The following is a 19201-nucleotide window of genomic DNA, read 5'->3' as shown; positions in this document are numbered from 1 at the left end:
TTTACATGTGTCCCTTTCCCTCAGATGTTCTTTTGTGCTTTGTATTCCTGGCAAAAAATTAAAAGTCACATATCAAATAATATGGAACTAAGACATTAATTATGGGGGAAAGGGTTTGTAATAATGAGAAAAAGTTAGAAAATGGTTAACAAGGACTTTAATAATCTGAACGAGATACCTGGACACATATCTTTCAGCATTTTAAATTAGACTCTAACACTACTGGACCTATCTAATAGACTCTGCCTTGTATTTATAATCTTACCCTCTTCCATTTCTTAATAATATTCCAGGGCACTACCCTGGATTAGCCCTGTGAAAACCCTTGGCTTGTAGCATTGAGATTGTCTTTTTACTTGATACAGTTGATTACAGGCTCCATGCCAGTGGCATAGCTCTCACTTCTACAGTGAGCAGGATGCTAGAAATGTGCTTAACGAATATTTGCTTAACAATAATGAAGTGTGTAAATATAAAGTGACCAAATACCAAGACTAAAGCTGAAATCAAAGTGAAAAGCTGGATGTATGGCACAGGCCTTTAATCCCAGCACTAAGCAGGTAGCAGACCTTTGTGAGTTTGAGGCCAGCCTGACCTATACAGTGAGTTCCAGGCCAGACTGGTCTACCACAATAAGACTCTGTTTCAAAAAAAAATGCCATGTTGATATAATCTATACTCTAAAATTACTCTATTACATATATAATTGTCCCTTCCTTATTGTTAATGAAACCTGATAGTAATGGCCCTGTAATAATGTAAATTATGGTTATATATAGGCCTCAAATATATCAAGGAAATGATAATTCCTTTATCTTACCTGTCAAATTTATCATTTTTGTGTGTGTGTGTATGTGCGGATAGGCTACTGGTTAATTTTTGCATGGTTTCGATTGCTGCCCACTTTGCTTTTGAGACAGGGTCTCTCCTTGAACCTGGAGTTCACTGACTGACTGATTGGCCAGACAGGCAGGCCAGCAAGCTCCAGGTAAAGGAGCTTCATGCCTTGAGTACAGTCTCCAGGACCCCTGTAGCAGAAGAAGAGAGCCTACTCCTAACCCTCACACCCAAGCTATGGCAGGCACAGACCCCTGGCAACAATCCAAGGTTGTTAATACATTTTACGTTGAATCAGAGGGCAGAGTCAGTCATTGACTGACCCTAATTAGCCATAGAGGTTTTGGAAAACCCACATAGGGGGGCACAGGAAAATATAGGTAGAGGCTTAGAGAAATCCTTGGCCCTCTCAATCTGGTAAGCATGGAGAACTAGGGTCAGCTGATCGTTCCTCTGCCGCTCTCTGGATCTATCAGGCTTTTTTTTTTATTTTTATTTTGCAATACAATTCACTTCTACATATCAGCCACAGATTCCCTTGTTCTCCCCCCTCCCGCCCCCCTCACCTATCAGGCTTTTACCCCAGTATCTGATTCTTGAGTTTTTAATGATATAAGAGTAACTTAGATAAATGCATCACACCCCTCTGAAACTCACACGATAAATAAGTAAAATGCCATTCTGTTTAAGTGAGGAAAAAAGAAGCATGTGCTGTCCAGTAGGTAGTAGCAGCTGAAAGGAATACAGATGGCCTGTCCCCTCTCTCCTGCCTCCTGCTTGTTCTCGGTGTTTCTTGAAGGTTATTTTAAGAGATGTAATGTTGGATGTTCTACTTGTTTCTGATGCCTGAAGTTTCAAGCCTAAATGCCACTGAGATGAAACAATACACACACACACACACACACACACACACACACACACACACACACACACACACATGAATATCTTCTCTGGGTAAGGAATGGTACTTCTCAGGTTTATAGAAGTGTAAGGTAAGACTTATTACATCTAAATAGTATTACAACCAAACAGGACTTAAGGTCATTTCCCCCAGTGGCTGTCCACTCTAGCTGTGATTCAGAATCATTCAAGGAGCTTGTTAGAGAGAACAGACTTATAGCCCACATACACAGCAGTGCTGACCCACACTGTCTGGATGAGTGTGCCTTTTGAGCAGTGTCTTAGTGATTTTGACACCTAGCCAGGCATTTTGAAAGCATGGATCTAATACAATGCCCTTTAGACAGAATTAGATTCAGTTAATCTCTATCCCTAAATACATCATCAAAGTACCAGGCACATAGCAGATCACAGACCAGATTTTTGCTGGAGATTAGGTGGGAAGTGGATATTAAAAGCAGCTCAGTGGTTGATAGAGAGCCCCACTGTTAAAATACATTAAGCCCAGATCTTACATGGCCCAGCAATAATTGCAGTAATGGTTTCTTGGATCTTCTCTTGTCCATGTCTTTCTGATCAAGTGTAGCAAAAAAAATCATCCAAAATAATCAATCTCACAAGATCATGCTGTAGGCATGCAGGTGCAGGTACAGGTACAATTGCCATACAGCTTGCAAATTATAATAATTGCTCTCATCATACTTTCTTCATTTGTTTACCCCGAATATGTTATCTAAGTATTTCACTACATTGCTTTTTAAAAAGCACACTGCCTTTTGAGCTCCTTAAGGTCCAGAAGAGGAGTAACTTTGGCGCCATTATTGATGTTACTTTTTACATCTTCTCCCAGAAAAAGCTCTTGCTGGCTTTTACATTTCTTAAATCAGTTTTACCAGAGTCCAATTATATTTCCAAATAAGTTTTCAAATAAGAGAGTGTGCGATGGTGTCTCTGTTTGCTGCATCACCATTTTAGAATTTGGTTACAATGTTCCCAGGAGGAAGAGGGAGGAATAACAAGAATTCTTGAGTTACATGCTGTTTTTGCTTTCTTTATATTGTCTCTAACAGGAAATCTTCATTACCTTACCACCTTGGTGTATTTATGAGGGCATTTAGAATGTTGTGTTATTTTCCCTAATGGTTAGCACAATATCACTTATCAGACACTTGATTTATTGGGAAATTATGCAAATTAAAATCATTAGCCCTGGAGGGTAGTGTTACAAGTCATTCCATGGCTTCTGAGTTCTCCTTTCCAGGGGTGTGACTGGCACAGAGGGTGTGAGATGGTGATGATTCCTCCTAGCCAGGAGATCGTTCTCTTGACCAAAGGGGCTGTTTGTTGGCAGTGGACACAGTGGACTTTAGTAAAGGTATCCTTGCGTTTCTGCAGAAGACAGCACAAGGGCATCCACCCTGAGAGCACTCAAGTGTTTAAACACACAAGGGACAAAGAATGCAGGAGCCATAACAGGCCCAGCTTACATAAGCATACAGACTAAACATTCCCTTTTTACTAACTCATGTGCTTGAATTATTGGCCAACAGATACAGATTCAGGAAGGGGCTGGAGTTGGAACTTTCATGCATAGCCTCACTTACCTAATCTTTTTTTTACACTGCCCTTTAGTGGTTAATGTAAACTTGTGAATTAGTTTTTCTTATGACTTTCTTGAGAATCACCCTAAGGCAGTGATAGGTAGAAACAGAGACTATTACATGCAACTAGAGTAGGCGGAGGCTCAGAGGCAGAGGTAAGAAAGAAACTAAAGAGGAGCCAGTGCTACATGGCATCATTTGGGGATGAAGTAAGAGCAGGGGTTGATGGAGATGCTGGTTGTTTCTCACAATAGCACTAGATACTAGGTCTGCACTACCCTCTCCAAGGAGATCTCCTGCATGGAGAAGTCAGACTCCGGCAATGCCTGTCTGCCCTTGTGTGGCTCTGTGACTCTCAGTCTGTCTGCTGTTTGAAGGGAAGACCATGTATAGCCTCTGGTTGGCCTGTGGGTACTGCAAATAAATATTCCCTTTTTAACTCATTAGCAAAGCTTCTGAAATATTGAGGATGCATTTTTATGTCTTTAAAGGTCGCTCTGATCTGTTGCAGTACACACTGTAAATGCCCAATACATCCTTACAAAGAATTAAACACATTATGAAGTAAAAAGATCTGAAATGGATTTTCTTTTCACTCTCAGCCCCGACCCCTGGTCACCCTCTGGCGATACTGTTACTGAAGTGGTGAGACTTGGTTCTTTTCTGAAACCTGTTTATTTCTGTTCTTCAGTCTGCGGTACTCTTGACAACCGCCTGTGTGGTGTGCGGCACCATCTCATCGCTTGGCATAGTTCCTGTTGCAAATGCTTCTCAGTAAACACACATTCTGTATGGAAGCATAGTTTCAAAGCTGCATCAAATAGAAATCTGGGTGACATATTTGAGGTTTTAAAAATTAAATACATTTTTATATTTACAGACTCAGAGATCTGAATTTATTATCAAAATCCTATGATAAGCTATCACATTCTTGCTGTTTTATTCAAATTAATGCTTAAAATGCTGCTTTCTTTCCTCTTACTCTAGAACTGAACAACGCCACAAAGACATTCTTTACCAAGGAATATCTGAAAATAAAGCAAAGCTTTCAGAAATCCAGCTCTGCGAAGTGGCCCTTGCCGAGCTGCAAAAAGGGATTCCATCTCTTTGGAGGTAAGGAAACGAACCCCAAGACAAGAGCAGTTGATGGGTCCATCCACACACGTCCCCACAGCTACTTCCTCGTTAGAGATGTTCCTGCAGCTCTCTTTCCACATTGGTCACTTTCAAGAATTTTGGTGATAATCCCTCTGAAAGCTACAAGTACATATGCAGAAAAGGAATATTATCTATGAAAAGTAAATTGGAGAGACATCCTGAATGAATTGACTTTACCTGTGGATAGCAGTGGAGAAAGGTGACAGGTGAGGCTGGGTTACAGTTCTAGACCAAGAGGTTCTGCTGTACAGTAGCCCAGTGTGGTGCCCATAGGTAACACCAAGGTGCTATATAGTTCAGGGATGTACAAGGAAGAATTTTATATGCTTTTACCATAAAGGAATGACAGGTATTTGAAGTGAAAATATGTTTAACTTGATTTAAATATTACATAACTTGGTACCCCATTAATATGTATAATTTTTATGTTTTACCTATCTGTTAAAATACGTTTAATTGAAAACAAATTGACTTTTCAGCAAGTACCTAACTTGACAAAAGCTGTATTTGGTAAAAGCACAGCATACCAGAAAAAAATATTTATAACTAACTTATTAACATACACTAAATTTATTTAGTTTTTATATCTTGCAGTTGCACCATAAGATAAGGAGAAGTAGAAAGGGGCAGAGCTGTATGCATAGAGTTTCACAGAGATGCACAGTACTCTGGGAATGCCAGTCTCTGGGTTCCTTTACCTGCTGAGCCATCTCAGTGGCCCATGTCTATCATTTTTATGCCAGACTACATATGCATACAACATCAGTGATATTTATGCTTGTTGTTACACTTTTGCATTGATAACAAATATATGTATTCTAAAACTGCTTTGTCACTCAGTATTTGGTTTCTGAAATCCATCCATTTCAGTAAAAAGAGCTTTGTTCCTGAACTGTGGCCAGTTCTGCAAATATACCAAATACATCCATCCTCTAGTGAAGGAACAGTGGAGTGCCTGGTGTTTTGTGGTTATAAGCAGCACTGTTATAAATGCCTCCATTTTCCTGTGTCGTAAGAGCTCCTCTGGATTATGTGCCCAGAGAGACTTGATAGCCCCAGCAAAGCACATCTTGCACTTAATCACCTACACCAGTGTCACTACATGGCTAGGCTGGCTTATCACCAACTCTGTCAGCATCTTTTAGAATTTTCTATCTTTTGGATTTTGTTCATCTGATAGCTATAAAGTATTATCCCACAGGAAGTTTTGCAGTTTTGTTTACTTTTGAATTTTATGGATGTGAGTGTTTTATCTGTGTGTATGTCTTTGTACCATGTGTGTGCTTGGTGCCTGTGGAAGTCAGAAGAGAGAGTTGGATTCCCTGGACTGACTATTCCCTGGACTACATAGTGACGCAAAACTGTTTTGCGTCACTATGTAGCTGCTGGGAATGAAACTCGGACTAGCAAGTACCTCATGTGTTCATGGGTGCCGATGAGGGAACCCAGGGCCTTGTGCATGCTCAGCAAGTGTTCTACCCCTGAGCTACATCCTCATATCTGACCAGTTCTAATTTCCAGTATTATGATTATTGATGGAGGTGGATACAGCTTTATGCTCTTTCATATTGGCCCTTGAGTTTCTTTTTTGAGGGATTTATTTCCAAACTTGTTTGCTATTGATTGTGATTTTTGAACCTTAATATTATTTGTTGACTACTTCTTCCATTAATTATGTGAATGGCTACTATCTTAATCTAGCTCATTTGTGTATTTCACTTTATGGATATCTTTCAGTGCCTTATGATTTCTTCATTTTTTCCATTACCTTTCTAGTGTATGCTGTTTTTCAAATTATTCTCTATTCCCAGGGTCATTAAGATGTTTTCCTTTGAATGTTGTAAGTAGTTTCCAAGAGCTATGGAATTTATGGTACTCTTTAATGTATTCATTTTTTCTTTCAGATAGGGATCCAATTTTTTATGGTTTTTGCTAGTCCTTCCTGCCTCCACTTATTAAAAATAATTCATCACTTCTCCACTGATTGGATGTCAGTCTATCATACAAATTTCCATGCATTTGGGTTGATTTCTGGAGTTTGATTGTGTTCTATTTGTCTGTCTGTCTCTGTGCCAATACCGTATTGTCTCAAATTCTAAAATTATTATTATTTCTTAATATTCCCAGTTCCAGCTTGTTTCTCTTCAAGAGTATATTGCCTGTATTTTACCTTTTCCTCATTCAAAGGAACTTTAGAATCATCTTGTAAAGCTCGATGATAAAGTTTAATAGATTGGAGGAATAAGGTACCTTTAAATATGTAAACTGTGCTTGGACTGTGGTGGAGCACTTACCTACATACAAAACACACTAGGTTTAATCCCCAGTACGATCGATTGATAGATAGACAGACAGACAGACAGACAGACAGACAGACAGATAGATAGATAGATAGATAGATAGATACTTTTATGTACATGCATACATACATATTAGTATAGACATAAATTAATTTGGGGAGAATTGAAAGGCAACAGCAATGACTTCCTACAGATTAATAGTATGACCTGTCTCCTCACTTATTTCACTCTTCTTACTATAACTTCCTTTCTGAATGCCCACCTCTTTGGCCGGGTGTGATCCTCTGTACGTGCTTTATCATAGGCCTCTTCCCTGCTTTTGAGCCTTGCATGCAGAAAGTTGCCCTCCAGGTCTGGCACCTCGTCAACACTAGGCCACACTCTCACTTCACTTCTTTTGACCTCTGCCCTGCCTCCTGTCCCCTTCTCGTCACATAACCAGCCCATTGCACTAGGTTTCCTTAACGTGCATTTTTGTGTAGATGGATTTTTCTATGGGCCACCAGCTTGCAAATAATGACCCAGAGACTTATTATTAATTATGAAAGTTTGGCCTTAGCTTAGGCTTGTTTTTAACTAGTTCTTATAACTTAAATTAACCCAGTTCCATTAGTCTATGTTCTGTCACCTACAATCATCCTGCTTCTTCCATGTCTCCTGGCATCTCTCACGCACCTCGGTCCATCTCTCACTTCCTCCTTCTCTGCATAGAAGTCCTGCCTATACCTCCTGCCTAGCTATTGGCTGTTCAGCTGTTATTAAATGAATCACAGCAATATATCTCCACACAGTGTACAAATATCCCACAACATTTCCCCTTTTTGTCTAAATAAAAAGGAAAGGTTTTACCTCTAACATAGCAAAAACTATATAGCATAAGAATAATTATCACGTAAGAATTACATTCACAATGTCCAGTCCATTTGTACCTGGCATATTCAGAGAAAATACTCTATCTTATCTTGATGAATTTAAAGTTTTATACCTAAACCATTTTGTATCATAACTTTTATTACCATCCTAAAACTATATTTTTAAACCTCAAAACACTGTCTTAAACAATTTAAGCTTTTATGTCCCTCAACCTTATACACTTTATATTTCCTTTGTGAGTTTCTTTTTTGAATTTGATAACAAGGAAAACTAACTTTAATTGTCTCATCTTCAACCCCATCAAAGCCTCTAGAAGGACATAATATTACCTGATTAAACAGGAAGTGCAGAGCAAGCAACTTCCAAAACTAAGAAACAGCAGAGATATCTGGCTGCCTAGACAGTCACCCCAAGGTTCCTCTGCAATGTTGGGGCATCCATCTTCAGCCTACAGGCCTAGAATATCTGACAGACTTTTGTGAAGCAAGAATTTTTGAAGGACTGTCCTACCTTGTCTTGGCAAAGTTCGGCAGTCACCTTCTTTTGTGTCCTGCTTGTCCAGTTTGGACAGCATACTGTCAGCAGCCGAGGCAAGGGCAGTTTCTTGCCCAATGGCTAACTTTGCCACAATGAAAGCAAACTCCATATGGAGGTTCTTCAGTGCCCGTCATCTTTTTTTTTTTTTAAGTAAATTGGTGCTGCCAGGAGCAGATATGTCTCACTGTCATGAAAAGCCTTATGTTATTAAAACATTTTAAATACCATATTATGTAGGTCTTTGAAGTGTTGGAGACCATCTATATATTTAAAATATGTCTCTGTTTGACCTTGAAAACATACCTAATATGACTATAAGTTTGATTATTATAGATGACTAACTACTAACCTATATTTCTTAATTATCCTAGAATTATTACTAGACCTTTACATTACCATTTTTAAATGAGCTGCATAGGTACAATACCTTAAACAAGAATAGAAACATATATACAGTGTAACAAAATACCCTTAAATTTTTATCAGTATATAAAGATCCATACCAATGTAAAATATTTGAGACTAGTGATTGTTCAAAAGTAGACTCAACAATCCATCCTTTTATCCCATCATTCTATAGCCTTCTTATCCCTTCAGAAAGAGATCCCTGAATCTAATCTTTGTTCAGTTTTTTTTTTCCCTGACCATAACCAACAACTTGTAACCAACCCCCTCCTCAAATGATGATAAACATCCATGATCCATTGAACCACCAAAACCTACCCACCCCACCTCTGGGAATGTGGGTATTGTGTTCTCTAGACTGCTTCCTGTTGTCTGGGGGCAACAGCATCTTTGGGGGATCCTGAGAAAATTGGGATAATGGTCAAGTCCTGGGAGAGCTAGCTGTTGTCCAGTCCCAGTGTGATGGGAAAGTGCAGGGCTTATCTGAAGTTCTGGCTGGATAGTCTGTGAGGCTGGATCATCTCAGCCAGCAGCTTTGAAGTTGTTCTGGATGCAGAATTTTCAGGAAACTGCAACAGAGGCAATCTGAGAGGCTAGTTCACCTGGGCTACTTGTCTTCATTGGTGTTTGGTCCTTTTTGTTCCTTTCTGAAAACACACAAACTTTTAAATGTAACATATATGCATTCACACAAGTATGGAATATGTGGTGTGCATAAGTCAATTAAAGATGATTTTTTTGTTTTATGTTGAGTAGGTAAAAAGTATCTGTCAACTTTGTAAGTCTGTTTGGACTGTATAACCAAACCTCTATCCATGCCATATGAAAGGATGGCATGTAATAATAAGTCATGAGGACTTTGTAGCCAACAAGATTTACCATGTCTTATCCATTCTCAGAGCTGTTCCCATAGAGGAGAGATCAGCATATACATCACCTGTCCTGCAGTCTTTCTTGACTTTTCCCTCATGTCTGCAGCCAAGATCCTCAGAAGGTCTCCCCCAATCAAATTTGACCTTTATTAATTTTGAAGAGTACCATACTTTTTTTTTCCTGTGAAAACAAAGGCATAATTTCTCCCCCAATGCAATGTTTTTTATGACTTCCATTTTGAAGTTAAGACGTTCTTAAAATATATAGGTTGGTTTAATTTAGCAGTTTCTATAATCTAATGTCTCTCAGCAGCTATTTTTTGTACATTAGCATTTTAAAAATTCAAAGTCGCCGGGCGGTGGTGGCGCACGCCTTTAATCCCAGCACTCGGGAGGCAGAGGCAGGCGGATCTCTGTGAGTTCGAGGCCAGCCTGGTCTCCAAAGCGAGTTCCAGGAAAGGCACAAAGCTACACAGAGAAACCCTGTCTCGAAAAAAAAAAAAAAAAAAAAAATTCAAAGTCAACAAAGCACCATACAGGATCCAGACACCCTGTGTATTTCCCATCTTTGCATGGCTTAGATTTTTAGGCTTACTTTACTCTCTATTTAAAAATTTTATTAGTTTTAAACTATCTTTTTTTCTGTGACTGTCTAAACCCATTTTCTTTTCTTTCCTCAGTATCTAAGCACATTTTTAAACACACTGTACCTTTGTACCTTTTTAGAGGTTTTCTGTGTCTGAACCTGGCTTTACTAAGCACCTGCAGCATTCTCTAACTGCATGAGACAAATCTTAAACTGCCATGTCAGCCATGCATGGCTCAGCTTAACTCATGGTACTGGTGGCTGGCTTCAGCCCACAGGCAGCAGCCGGGAGCCATGTCACTGTGCACCATGGCCTGCTTGAGAGACTGTGGGACTCGGAAGCCATATCTGGCTCTGTGTTTGTGTTATGGGAACACTTTTAAAGCTTTCTCAGGTCCTTAGTAGAAATACATGCCCCCTTGTTGGACACAATTTTTGTTTATAGTCTTATATAAAGAACAGTTCTTTCTTTTCTTACACAGTTATTTTACAGAAAGTGTGTGTTGTTGCATGTTTTGGTAGCTGTTTAGGTCCTCCCTAGTGTGGTTTCTAATGTGTGACTTTTGTAAGGACTCTGTTAAAGTGTACATCTGCCAAATTTTATCTGTGTGTTCACTCACTGGGATGCTAACACTCGAAGCCTGCTGCCACAACAAATAACACTCGCCTGGTATTGTAATGTAGCCCATGAGCATATTTGCTGATGTACGGACTCAGGAGCAGCAGTCTGGATCATAGAGTTCGAATCTTCCTGTGCAAACTGTGTGCACAGTCCTCCTGAACGGCCAGGCTGGGCAATTCTCGTTAGCATTTGGAAGAGCCGAGGATGATGACAGATGACAGCTGTTGACAGATACAGCCTTCTTGTTACTAGTGTTTGCACTCTATGATCTCTAACAGTTTGAGATCTGTGAAAGTGTACTTTCATCTTTTGGACGCCTCTTTACAGCTATTTTCTTTATCTTTCTAATCGGGCTCCTACCACCCTCGATTTTCCAGGATTTCTTATGCTTTTTATTTAACATTTTCCTTATTATCAATTTTAATATTCCTCATTGGATATAGACACTACAAATTTATTAAAGCATTTTATCATCTATATTAAAAATTTGTGTGTAGTAGCCTTCATTGTAAAACTTCTTGACTTTGATGTAATTAAATCCATTTTGTTTGGTCATTTATGCTGTGGATTTTAATTTAAAAACTTATTTCTCATGCCAAGATGACAAAAAAAATTATCACTTTGGTTTTTTCCCCCCTATTTACATTTTGCTTTTTAGTTTTCTTGTTAAGCTTTATTCCAGAACTCCCTCTTATATTGTATTTGCAAAGGGTTCACATCTTCTTTTCAAGTGATAACCTACTTTCCCCCAATATTTATTTTACAGTATCATTGGGTTTTAAGATTATTTCTGAACTGTTGTTTTAGAGAAAAATAATGAATATGAGATAACTACTTCTTACCTAACAATTTGACTAAATTTTCTAATTAAGTTATTGGGAGCTTTCAATAAGACAATTTTTTTATTATCTTTAATAATGATAGAACATCTTGAAATCTAATGCACATACTTTTTTCTCTTTTCTTGCCAAATTTTATGAGCTGGAACTTCTGTCTGATTTTAAACAAATCAAACCTGTCCCCCACAAATAAAGATAAGCTAGCACCTCCCAGATTTTTAAAGAAACATTTTAAATATTTATCATGGAATATAAATGTTTCGTTTGAAGCACGCACCCTTTGCTAGGAATGTTCTCATCTTTCCTGCTTTGCTAATAATTTTTCTTGGAGTTTTAATTCTGATGTTGTTTTCTTCACATCCTTGTGAAACACACACATAGCTCTCCCCCCCACAGTCCCCAAGTGTAGCTAGAGTTTTCCTGCCTGGCCCACAGTCAGGACAAATCTCTCTCACTTGCCAAGTCCCACAGCCACTCAGACCCAACCAAGTAAACACAGAGATTTATATTGGTTACAAACTGTATGGCCATGGCAGGCTTCTTGCTAACTGTTCTTACAGCTTAAATTAATCCATTTCCATTACTCTATACCTTGCCACATGGCTCGCGGCTTACCAGCATCTTCACATGCTGTTTGTCATTGTGGCGGCTGGCAGTGTCTCTCTGACTCAGCCTTCCACTTCCCAGCTTTATTCTCCTCCTTGTCCCGCCTACACTTCCTGCCTAGCCACTGGCCAATCAGTGATTTATTTATTGACCAATCAGCAACACACTTGACATACAGACCATCCCACAGCACCCAAGTGCACTGTCACACACATAGCTCTCCCTCCACAGTCTCCAAGTGCACGGTCACACACACAGCTCTCCCCCCACAGTGCTCCATTAGTGGATTGCAATCGATTTTCTTACGTTCAATTCCTGCTCTGTTCTAGAGATAAATTTAGCTTGATCATTTTCCATACTGCTAGATTTAGTTAACATCTCAGAATTTGACATTTGTATTGATAAGATTATATCTTTTTATCTTTTCATTAGATATGTTCATTTTTTTTCTATTTTCAAATTGGTTATGGTAAATTGTTTCTAGTATTTTAATATATATATCTCACTCTATCTGGTAGCTACAGACAATGCTGTCTTTGTGTCATGTTATTTACAAATGCCCTGCTTTATTGTTCTTGTCCCTGTCTCCCAGATTCCCCAGTGGTTTCCTTCCTTTGACCAATTCATACTGAGTTACTGTGTCTTCTCTTGTCTCTTATTCTCTCTTCTGAACTTTTTCTTTACTCCCTTTGGACTTGCTCTTTTCTTTTTGTTCTCTACTAAGATGATTCACACGTTGTTAACTTTTAACCTTTTAACTGTGTTATTTAAGGACAAAAATTTTCCTCTTGTGTAATATTTTACCCTTGATTCCTAATTACTTTCACCTGAAATCACAGGCAGTTGCATGTTAATTGAGTCTTTTTAATTAAAATTTTGTACAAAGCAGGTTCATATTAGACACGCTGGGTATTATTTCATCCCTACATCATAGAACTCAGCAGCTTCTGTCAACCATGCTGTGTTAGTAGGTCCCCTAAGAAGTTACATTCCAGCTTAGTTTCTGAATTTGGTGAGAGAGAGAGAGAGGCAGGAGAGAGAGAGAGAAAGTCAGAAGAGGGAGCTTGTGGGAAAAAATAAACATTCCTATAGATCCAGATATTAATTTTTGGAGGAAAATATGACATTGTTACAAATTTCCTCTGCACAGCAGCTTACATCAACTGTTTTGAATTCATACAGCCATAAAATCAGCTCATGTAGACACATTCCATTTATAGCTTATGAAATAGTATACACTGAGCAAGCAGCTGCCTTTTAAATCACTTTCTTCTCACAAACATATGCTTCATGTGTGTGTGTGTGTGTGTGTGTGTGTGTGTGTGTGTGTGTGTGTGTGTTTGATAATATTTTCAGAAAAGAAATGGAAATAGTCCAGTAAACTGTAAAACAAAAGTTTGCTTTATCAAGTCTAGCTGCACTGACAGGATGACATTCATCGATTTTCTCCGGAGGGATCTTCCATTTCCAGCCAACCCCCTCTAGTTTATTAGTGTCCATCTGAAGTGCTTTTTAGTCGTATTATTAGTCCCAAAAAAAACATTCATATATGTGGGCGGGGAGAAATACTCAAAATGGTGCATCTATTTCTGTGTAACATATGCACACGTATTTGTGCAAACAAAGCCATCTAAGAAATTGTATTAAAATCTTCTGACAATGAACAATATAAAGAAGCTCTACTTTGAATTTTTTTCTATCTATACTTGTGATAGAATTGAAAACAAGAAGTTAGAATTTAGAATCCTATGCCCTGCTTTAGTTGGTCACAATAAACGTGCACCTGAAACGCAGGTGTCTGAGATCTAAGTATGACAGAGCCATCCATTTCTCAGCAAAGCCCGGGGAACTGTGTTATTTGGTGATTAGTTGTTCTGGAGGTGTTAGATTGGATCTACAAGTTCAGACGTGTTCCATATAAAGCAAAGAATACCCATGTGGAAAAGAATGTTTGTCTGTAACAAGAACACATATGCTTAATCAAAAAGCATGAGTTTGAACATAGCCTAGAAATCACTGTCTCTGAAAGTTAGAGGGAAAACAGAGACATTTTTAAATGTGCTGTAGACTTAGTACTGTCTTCTAGCTGAAAGACACATTTGCCTTTACAGCTACCCTAAATAGCAAGTTTTATTCATGGGAATAAATGGGGGGTGGGGAATCCTATGAATTCTGAAGGGTCTTTTCCTTTCTTTTTGTTTTGGCAGAGTGGGGTTCTGTTTTCACCATTGTCACTTAAAATTGGACATTTTTCTTCAGAAGCCAACCCTTTAGCAAGGCCTGCATCCACATATACTGCTTTAAAAGAAAGTTGTTAGATGAAATCTCATTCACATGCAAAGTTCTGATGGGTCAGAGAGGATGGGTAAAGTAGCTCCACAGTCACTGCATGTACAGCCTCAGCAGTCACCCTGCGAGATAGACATCTAGACTCTGCTTGTCACATGAGTGACAGGGAGGTCAGCATCTTTCAGAGGAAGCTGGTCCCCTTTAACAACTCTACAGATGAAACTCTGCATTGAATTGAAATCTGCTTGCTGTGCTTTGGCTCAAGTCTGTCTTAGTATAACGTTCTTCTATATGACTGTTCTTCCATATACAGACTCAGTCAATAGCCCAAGATTCTTCAGTCCAACAGAAAATACCATGTTCCTTCAGCTGTTCCCCAATTATTTCAAGAACCTGGTTGCCAATTTCAGAGATGCAAGAGAGGCCAAAGTGATACCAATTGGATGCTGATAAACTAACTGTGCATGTGTTGCCTGGAAATGGTAGATGAGTCATTAGTATGGTGCACACCTGATAAGAGATCTGAAGTGCTAGCTCACATTTATCAAGGTTACTTCCATTTCTTTTCAGAGTTCATTGTAATTTTGGTATTGGACCATTGAATGCATGATCTGTGTATAAGGCTAATTGTTCAACTAGGCAATGAACTCAAAAATCAAAGCACTTTTTGCTTCTCTCTTTAGCTTATGAGACACATGCATTTTAATATAAATTGTATATTTTATCCAACGATCTCTTCATAACCATTTAAAAAATGCCTAACAGGATTTTAGTCTCACGGTCCTTGTCTCCTGGGTTTTCCTCTTTCCCTCCCTGCTTCATCAACACACCCACACACTCACTCACAGGTAATACACAGAACAGGTACTCACAAAGTCTACCCTTCCACTGTTTGACGTTTATAGAATTCACTTGGTTACCTGTCAAGTTGCATATTGGGAGAAAATGGTTGCCTGCATTTGTGGTGTGTGTGTGTGTTTGTGTGTGTGTGTGTGTGTGTATCTGTCTGCACACTTTCAAAAATCTACCCGTTGACAACAGGACCTCTGAAACTAGCACAGAAAACAAATTCTTCTGGTAGGAAAAGTTGGTATTGACCTTGGCCCACAGTTCATAGTTGTTATGCTGTGTACTAGTACCAGGGCTTCCCCTAAGTTCCATGTAGGTAGACAGCACATGAAATGGTCCAATGTGTAAGATACTAATAAGTAGGTTATTGAACCTTTGATGAGGAAAAGCTAGAAAGAACATGAAGGAGCCCATCATATCTAAACTCAAACCTAATTGTTGATATCAATAAGCAATGTTATTGGACCTAAAAAGAACTTCATTAAGTATTCAGTATTCTAACATTTTCCAGTACAAAACTGCCTTACTACACACAGCGAATGATTTGTGTACTCATAGTAACTATCCTGAGAACCATGCTCATTCTTGGAGGCGGGACTAAGTGAATTGGATGTGTTAAGTGAGATGGTGGGAAAGTATACCTTTTCTGGGAGAGTATGCTTTATTTTATGTTGCAATCATGGTGTGTAGAAGACACATATGTGTGGTGGTGGGTACTCAGCCCTGGCGTATGGAGATAGCAAGCAGTGGGAAAGGAATGTGAGGATACAGATAGGTCTCTGTAGTTGCTGCCAGTTATTCCTGATGTTGTCTTAAGCTTTCATCCCCAATAATTAGCAAATGTACAGGAGGCCTCTTGTGTGCTGTGCACCTGTAGCATGTTTGAGACACAGTATGAAAAGGGAATGGAGGGACCTGCCCTCTCCTGCATCGGCACTGGAAGAGTACCAGTCTCCCTTGTTCCCCAGGAACAGGGATGGCACTGGGTGGTAAGGTTGACTGGAGGGATGGGTCTAGCCTTTGAACACAAAACCAGGGGACAGCTGTAAGCCCCAGGGAAGAGCAGGGCAGAAGCTGAGCTTCTTGCTCCTGACATCAACAGCAGTGGAAACGGTTAGACCTGAGAATCGTGAGGAGAAAGACCAAATCCCTAAGTGCCCAATGAAAGCAAACTGTGTTTTCAGGTGCACCGGGACTGGCCAACTGGCTGTCTCACCCTAAGTCAGGATTTGAGAGAGCAGCCCGGGCTGGCCTCTTGAGGTCCCTTTTAAAGGAGAGATGGGTGTTCAGTGGGGCGAGAGAGTTGGCTGTTATACACTATTAGAAATATACAATGAAAGGAAAGGAAGAAAGAGGAGGATTTAGTGTAGGTTGAAAAACATGTTTCACAGTTTACATCAGATCTAAAAAAAAAAAAAACAACAGGAACTTATCTTCAGTTACAAATAGCAAGCTTAATTTCCAAGGACTTACCACAGGACAAACAGGAACTTATTCTTAATTGTCTTAACTGCAAACAGAAACCATAACCTGCAAGGTCTATTGTTCCTGTTTTGTTCTCACAGAAACCTCTTTTTTAAGTAGGACGTGATAAGGGATTTCAAGCCATCATCTCAGTGCCAATTCTGGGTACATGATAAGTGCCCAAATTCACATGAGAGCTGTGGAGGGCATCAAGAGTGAAAATTCTGGTGCGCTGACGGACACCTCCCCATACCAGAGAAGCTGGCGTTGCTGGTTTTGTGCCTCACTGGGTATATTTTCTGAGTTTAAGGATTACCTGAAGATCATTCTTGCCACTGGTTGAGAACTCTGTAGCAGTGAGAGGAATCAGCGGGGTGGGGTGTGGGGGGTGGGGTGTTGATGGCTGTGTGGACTTACACCTCTGACTGGAGAGCAGATGTAGAGCCTGTTTCCTCACAAGGCATCTGCCAAGAGCCTGGGCAGCTCAAGAAGCCTGCTCAAAAGGCAGAGTGCCTTTCTTCCGGTTGGACTGTTGAGGAAATCGGGTCATCCTACGGTGAAGGACCTGCAACACAGTATGAATCCTCCTTAAAGTTTCCCCTAAGCTGTCACTCCAACAGCCCAGAGACCCATGCTCAGGAAGAGGTCAAGACATAAACACAGAACATAGAAAACAGTGAAACACAACGCAACTGAAGATTCCCTGCTGTCCCACAAGGAGTTATACAGTGCTTTCGGGAGAAAACTACATTAAAGCCGCGCGAAACAGCAGTAAACACAGTGAAGGTCATGCCCTCGGGGTACTTGAAGTCAGGTGCTGCCTGAGTCCCACAAAACATCCCAACTTCAAACACACCTTGGCTCATTAACTCCTGAACCAGAGTGTTGAGTCCTTCCATTGCGTCTGCCTGACAGAAGAAAGGAACAGGCCCCTCTGGGGGAAAAAAATAATAATAATCCTAATTTCAATCGCCGTGGTGTCCCTGGTACAATAAGTAAAACATGAAAAGAGTTGGGAGAAAATGACTAAGAAACGAAAAAGCACAAAATAGAAAAAAAAAAAAAGATCCCTAGATTACATAGTTGTTGGAACTAGCCAACCGGTACTTTAAGATAACTGCTGGGAAAATAACCCTCCCTTCTACCATCTTCTGGTAGTTTGCCAAAATAATAAACACAAAGGGGAAAAGAAAGGAGTCCACACTGGTTCTCTGTGCCCTTTAGAAAACACAGAGCTGTTCCCTGGCTGCGTGCATGCAGATCACCAGTCTGCTGATATTGGAGACATGAAGAGAAGGGGCACAGTTCACAAGGAACGCCCCCCACATTTTGCCTGGAAGTCAGCATGTCATTGGCAATGCCGAAAACAAACAGGCAGAAGGCAAGATGTTTGCAAATCGCACAGATGTGTGTTTTGAGCAAAGTAAGAACCTGATATAAACTGAGGTGGCTTCTAGGACACATCATAGAAAATGATCCAAAAAAGAAGGAAGCCAAATAGATGACGGGCGCTGTGATTCAGCCAAAGCACGGGCCTCCCCCACCCAGAGCAGCGTATTTTGTGGGGAAGTCAGTGGAAGGGCCCTCAGCTGCCAGAACCTGTTCCCAGGAAGTCATAGCATAGTAAGTGTGAATAAATATACAAAAGACCTCTGTCCTAACTCACCAAGATGAGGAAAAATATGAACAGGCTAGATAAATGAGAGGGAAATACTAATAGAGCCAGGGCGAGAGAGGTGCTCAGTGGGGAAGAACACTCATTGGCTGCAGTTGGGGAGGATCCTGGTTTGGTTCCCAGCACTCACATGGCAGCTTACAATCCATTATAGCCCAAGTTCCGGGGGACTTGATGCTTTCTGGCCTCTTCAAGAAGTGCATGCACATGGTGCACATACACACACACACACACACACACGCACGCACGCACGCACGCACGCACGCACGCGCATGTTCATACACATGAAATAAAAATAATCTTTTTAAAACTATAAAATGCAAGACTATAAAAAATTGTAAAACAGGTATTCCAGAACTATGATGCAAGTTTGTATCTAGAATGTATTAATTCTGGTTAATTTTAGTGTATGATATTTTTATTTATTTCTAATTTTGTATATATGAAGTTTATGAAAAAAATGTATTAGAGAGGTTGAGCAGCAGAACGGGTGGTACATGGTATGTTGCTGATGCAGAGAGTCCTTGAAGAGAGGAGACAGAAAGGAGACTGTAGCATGAATTTTAAAAGGGTCTTATTAATAAAAACAAACCCGGAGCCAGGTATTGGGGTGAACGCTGAATGATCAGAGAAACGGAACCAGCCACAGCTAACCTCACCTTGCCAGTTCCTCAGCTGATCTCATTTCCTCAAACTGAAAGCCACTGAGTCCTCATCCAAATGAATCTCAGCTGAACTGCTGCTCAAAAGCCTAAAAGCTTAACCAGCTCTAGTTCCTGGTCCTCTCG

The 19201-nt window shown here is 39.9% G+C and overlaps 1 protein-coding gene across 2 annotated transcripts in view; it reads left to right on the top strand.

Annotated features, from left to right (window-relative positions):
• Positions 1–19201, top strand: part of Rnf180 (ring finger protein 180) — a 176796-nt gene that overhangs the window by 136631 nt on the left and 20964 nt on the right. For both annotated transcript variants that reach the window (XM_052743238.1, XM_052743237.1), the window contains one exon: positions 4326–4451. In XM_052743238.1, coding sequence (XP_052599198.1) covers positions 4326–4451 — 126 coding nt within the window. The remainder of the gene's footprint in view (positions 1–4325; positions 4452–19201) is intronic.

Source organism: Peromyscus californicus, unplaced genomic scaffold (assembly GCF_007827085.1).
Source record: "Peromyscus californicus insignis strain IS unplaced genomic scaffold, ASM782708v3 Scaffold_18__1_contigs__length_77618521, whole genome shotgun sequence".
In the NCBI taxonomy this organism is placed as follows: Eukaryota; Metazoa; Chordata; class Mammalia; order Rodentia; family Cricetidae; genus Peromyscus; species Peromyscus californicus.
This window is presented reverse-complemented; position numbering and strand designations above follow the sequence as displayed.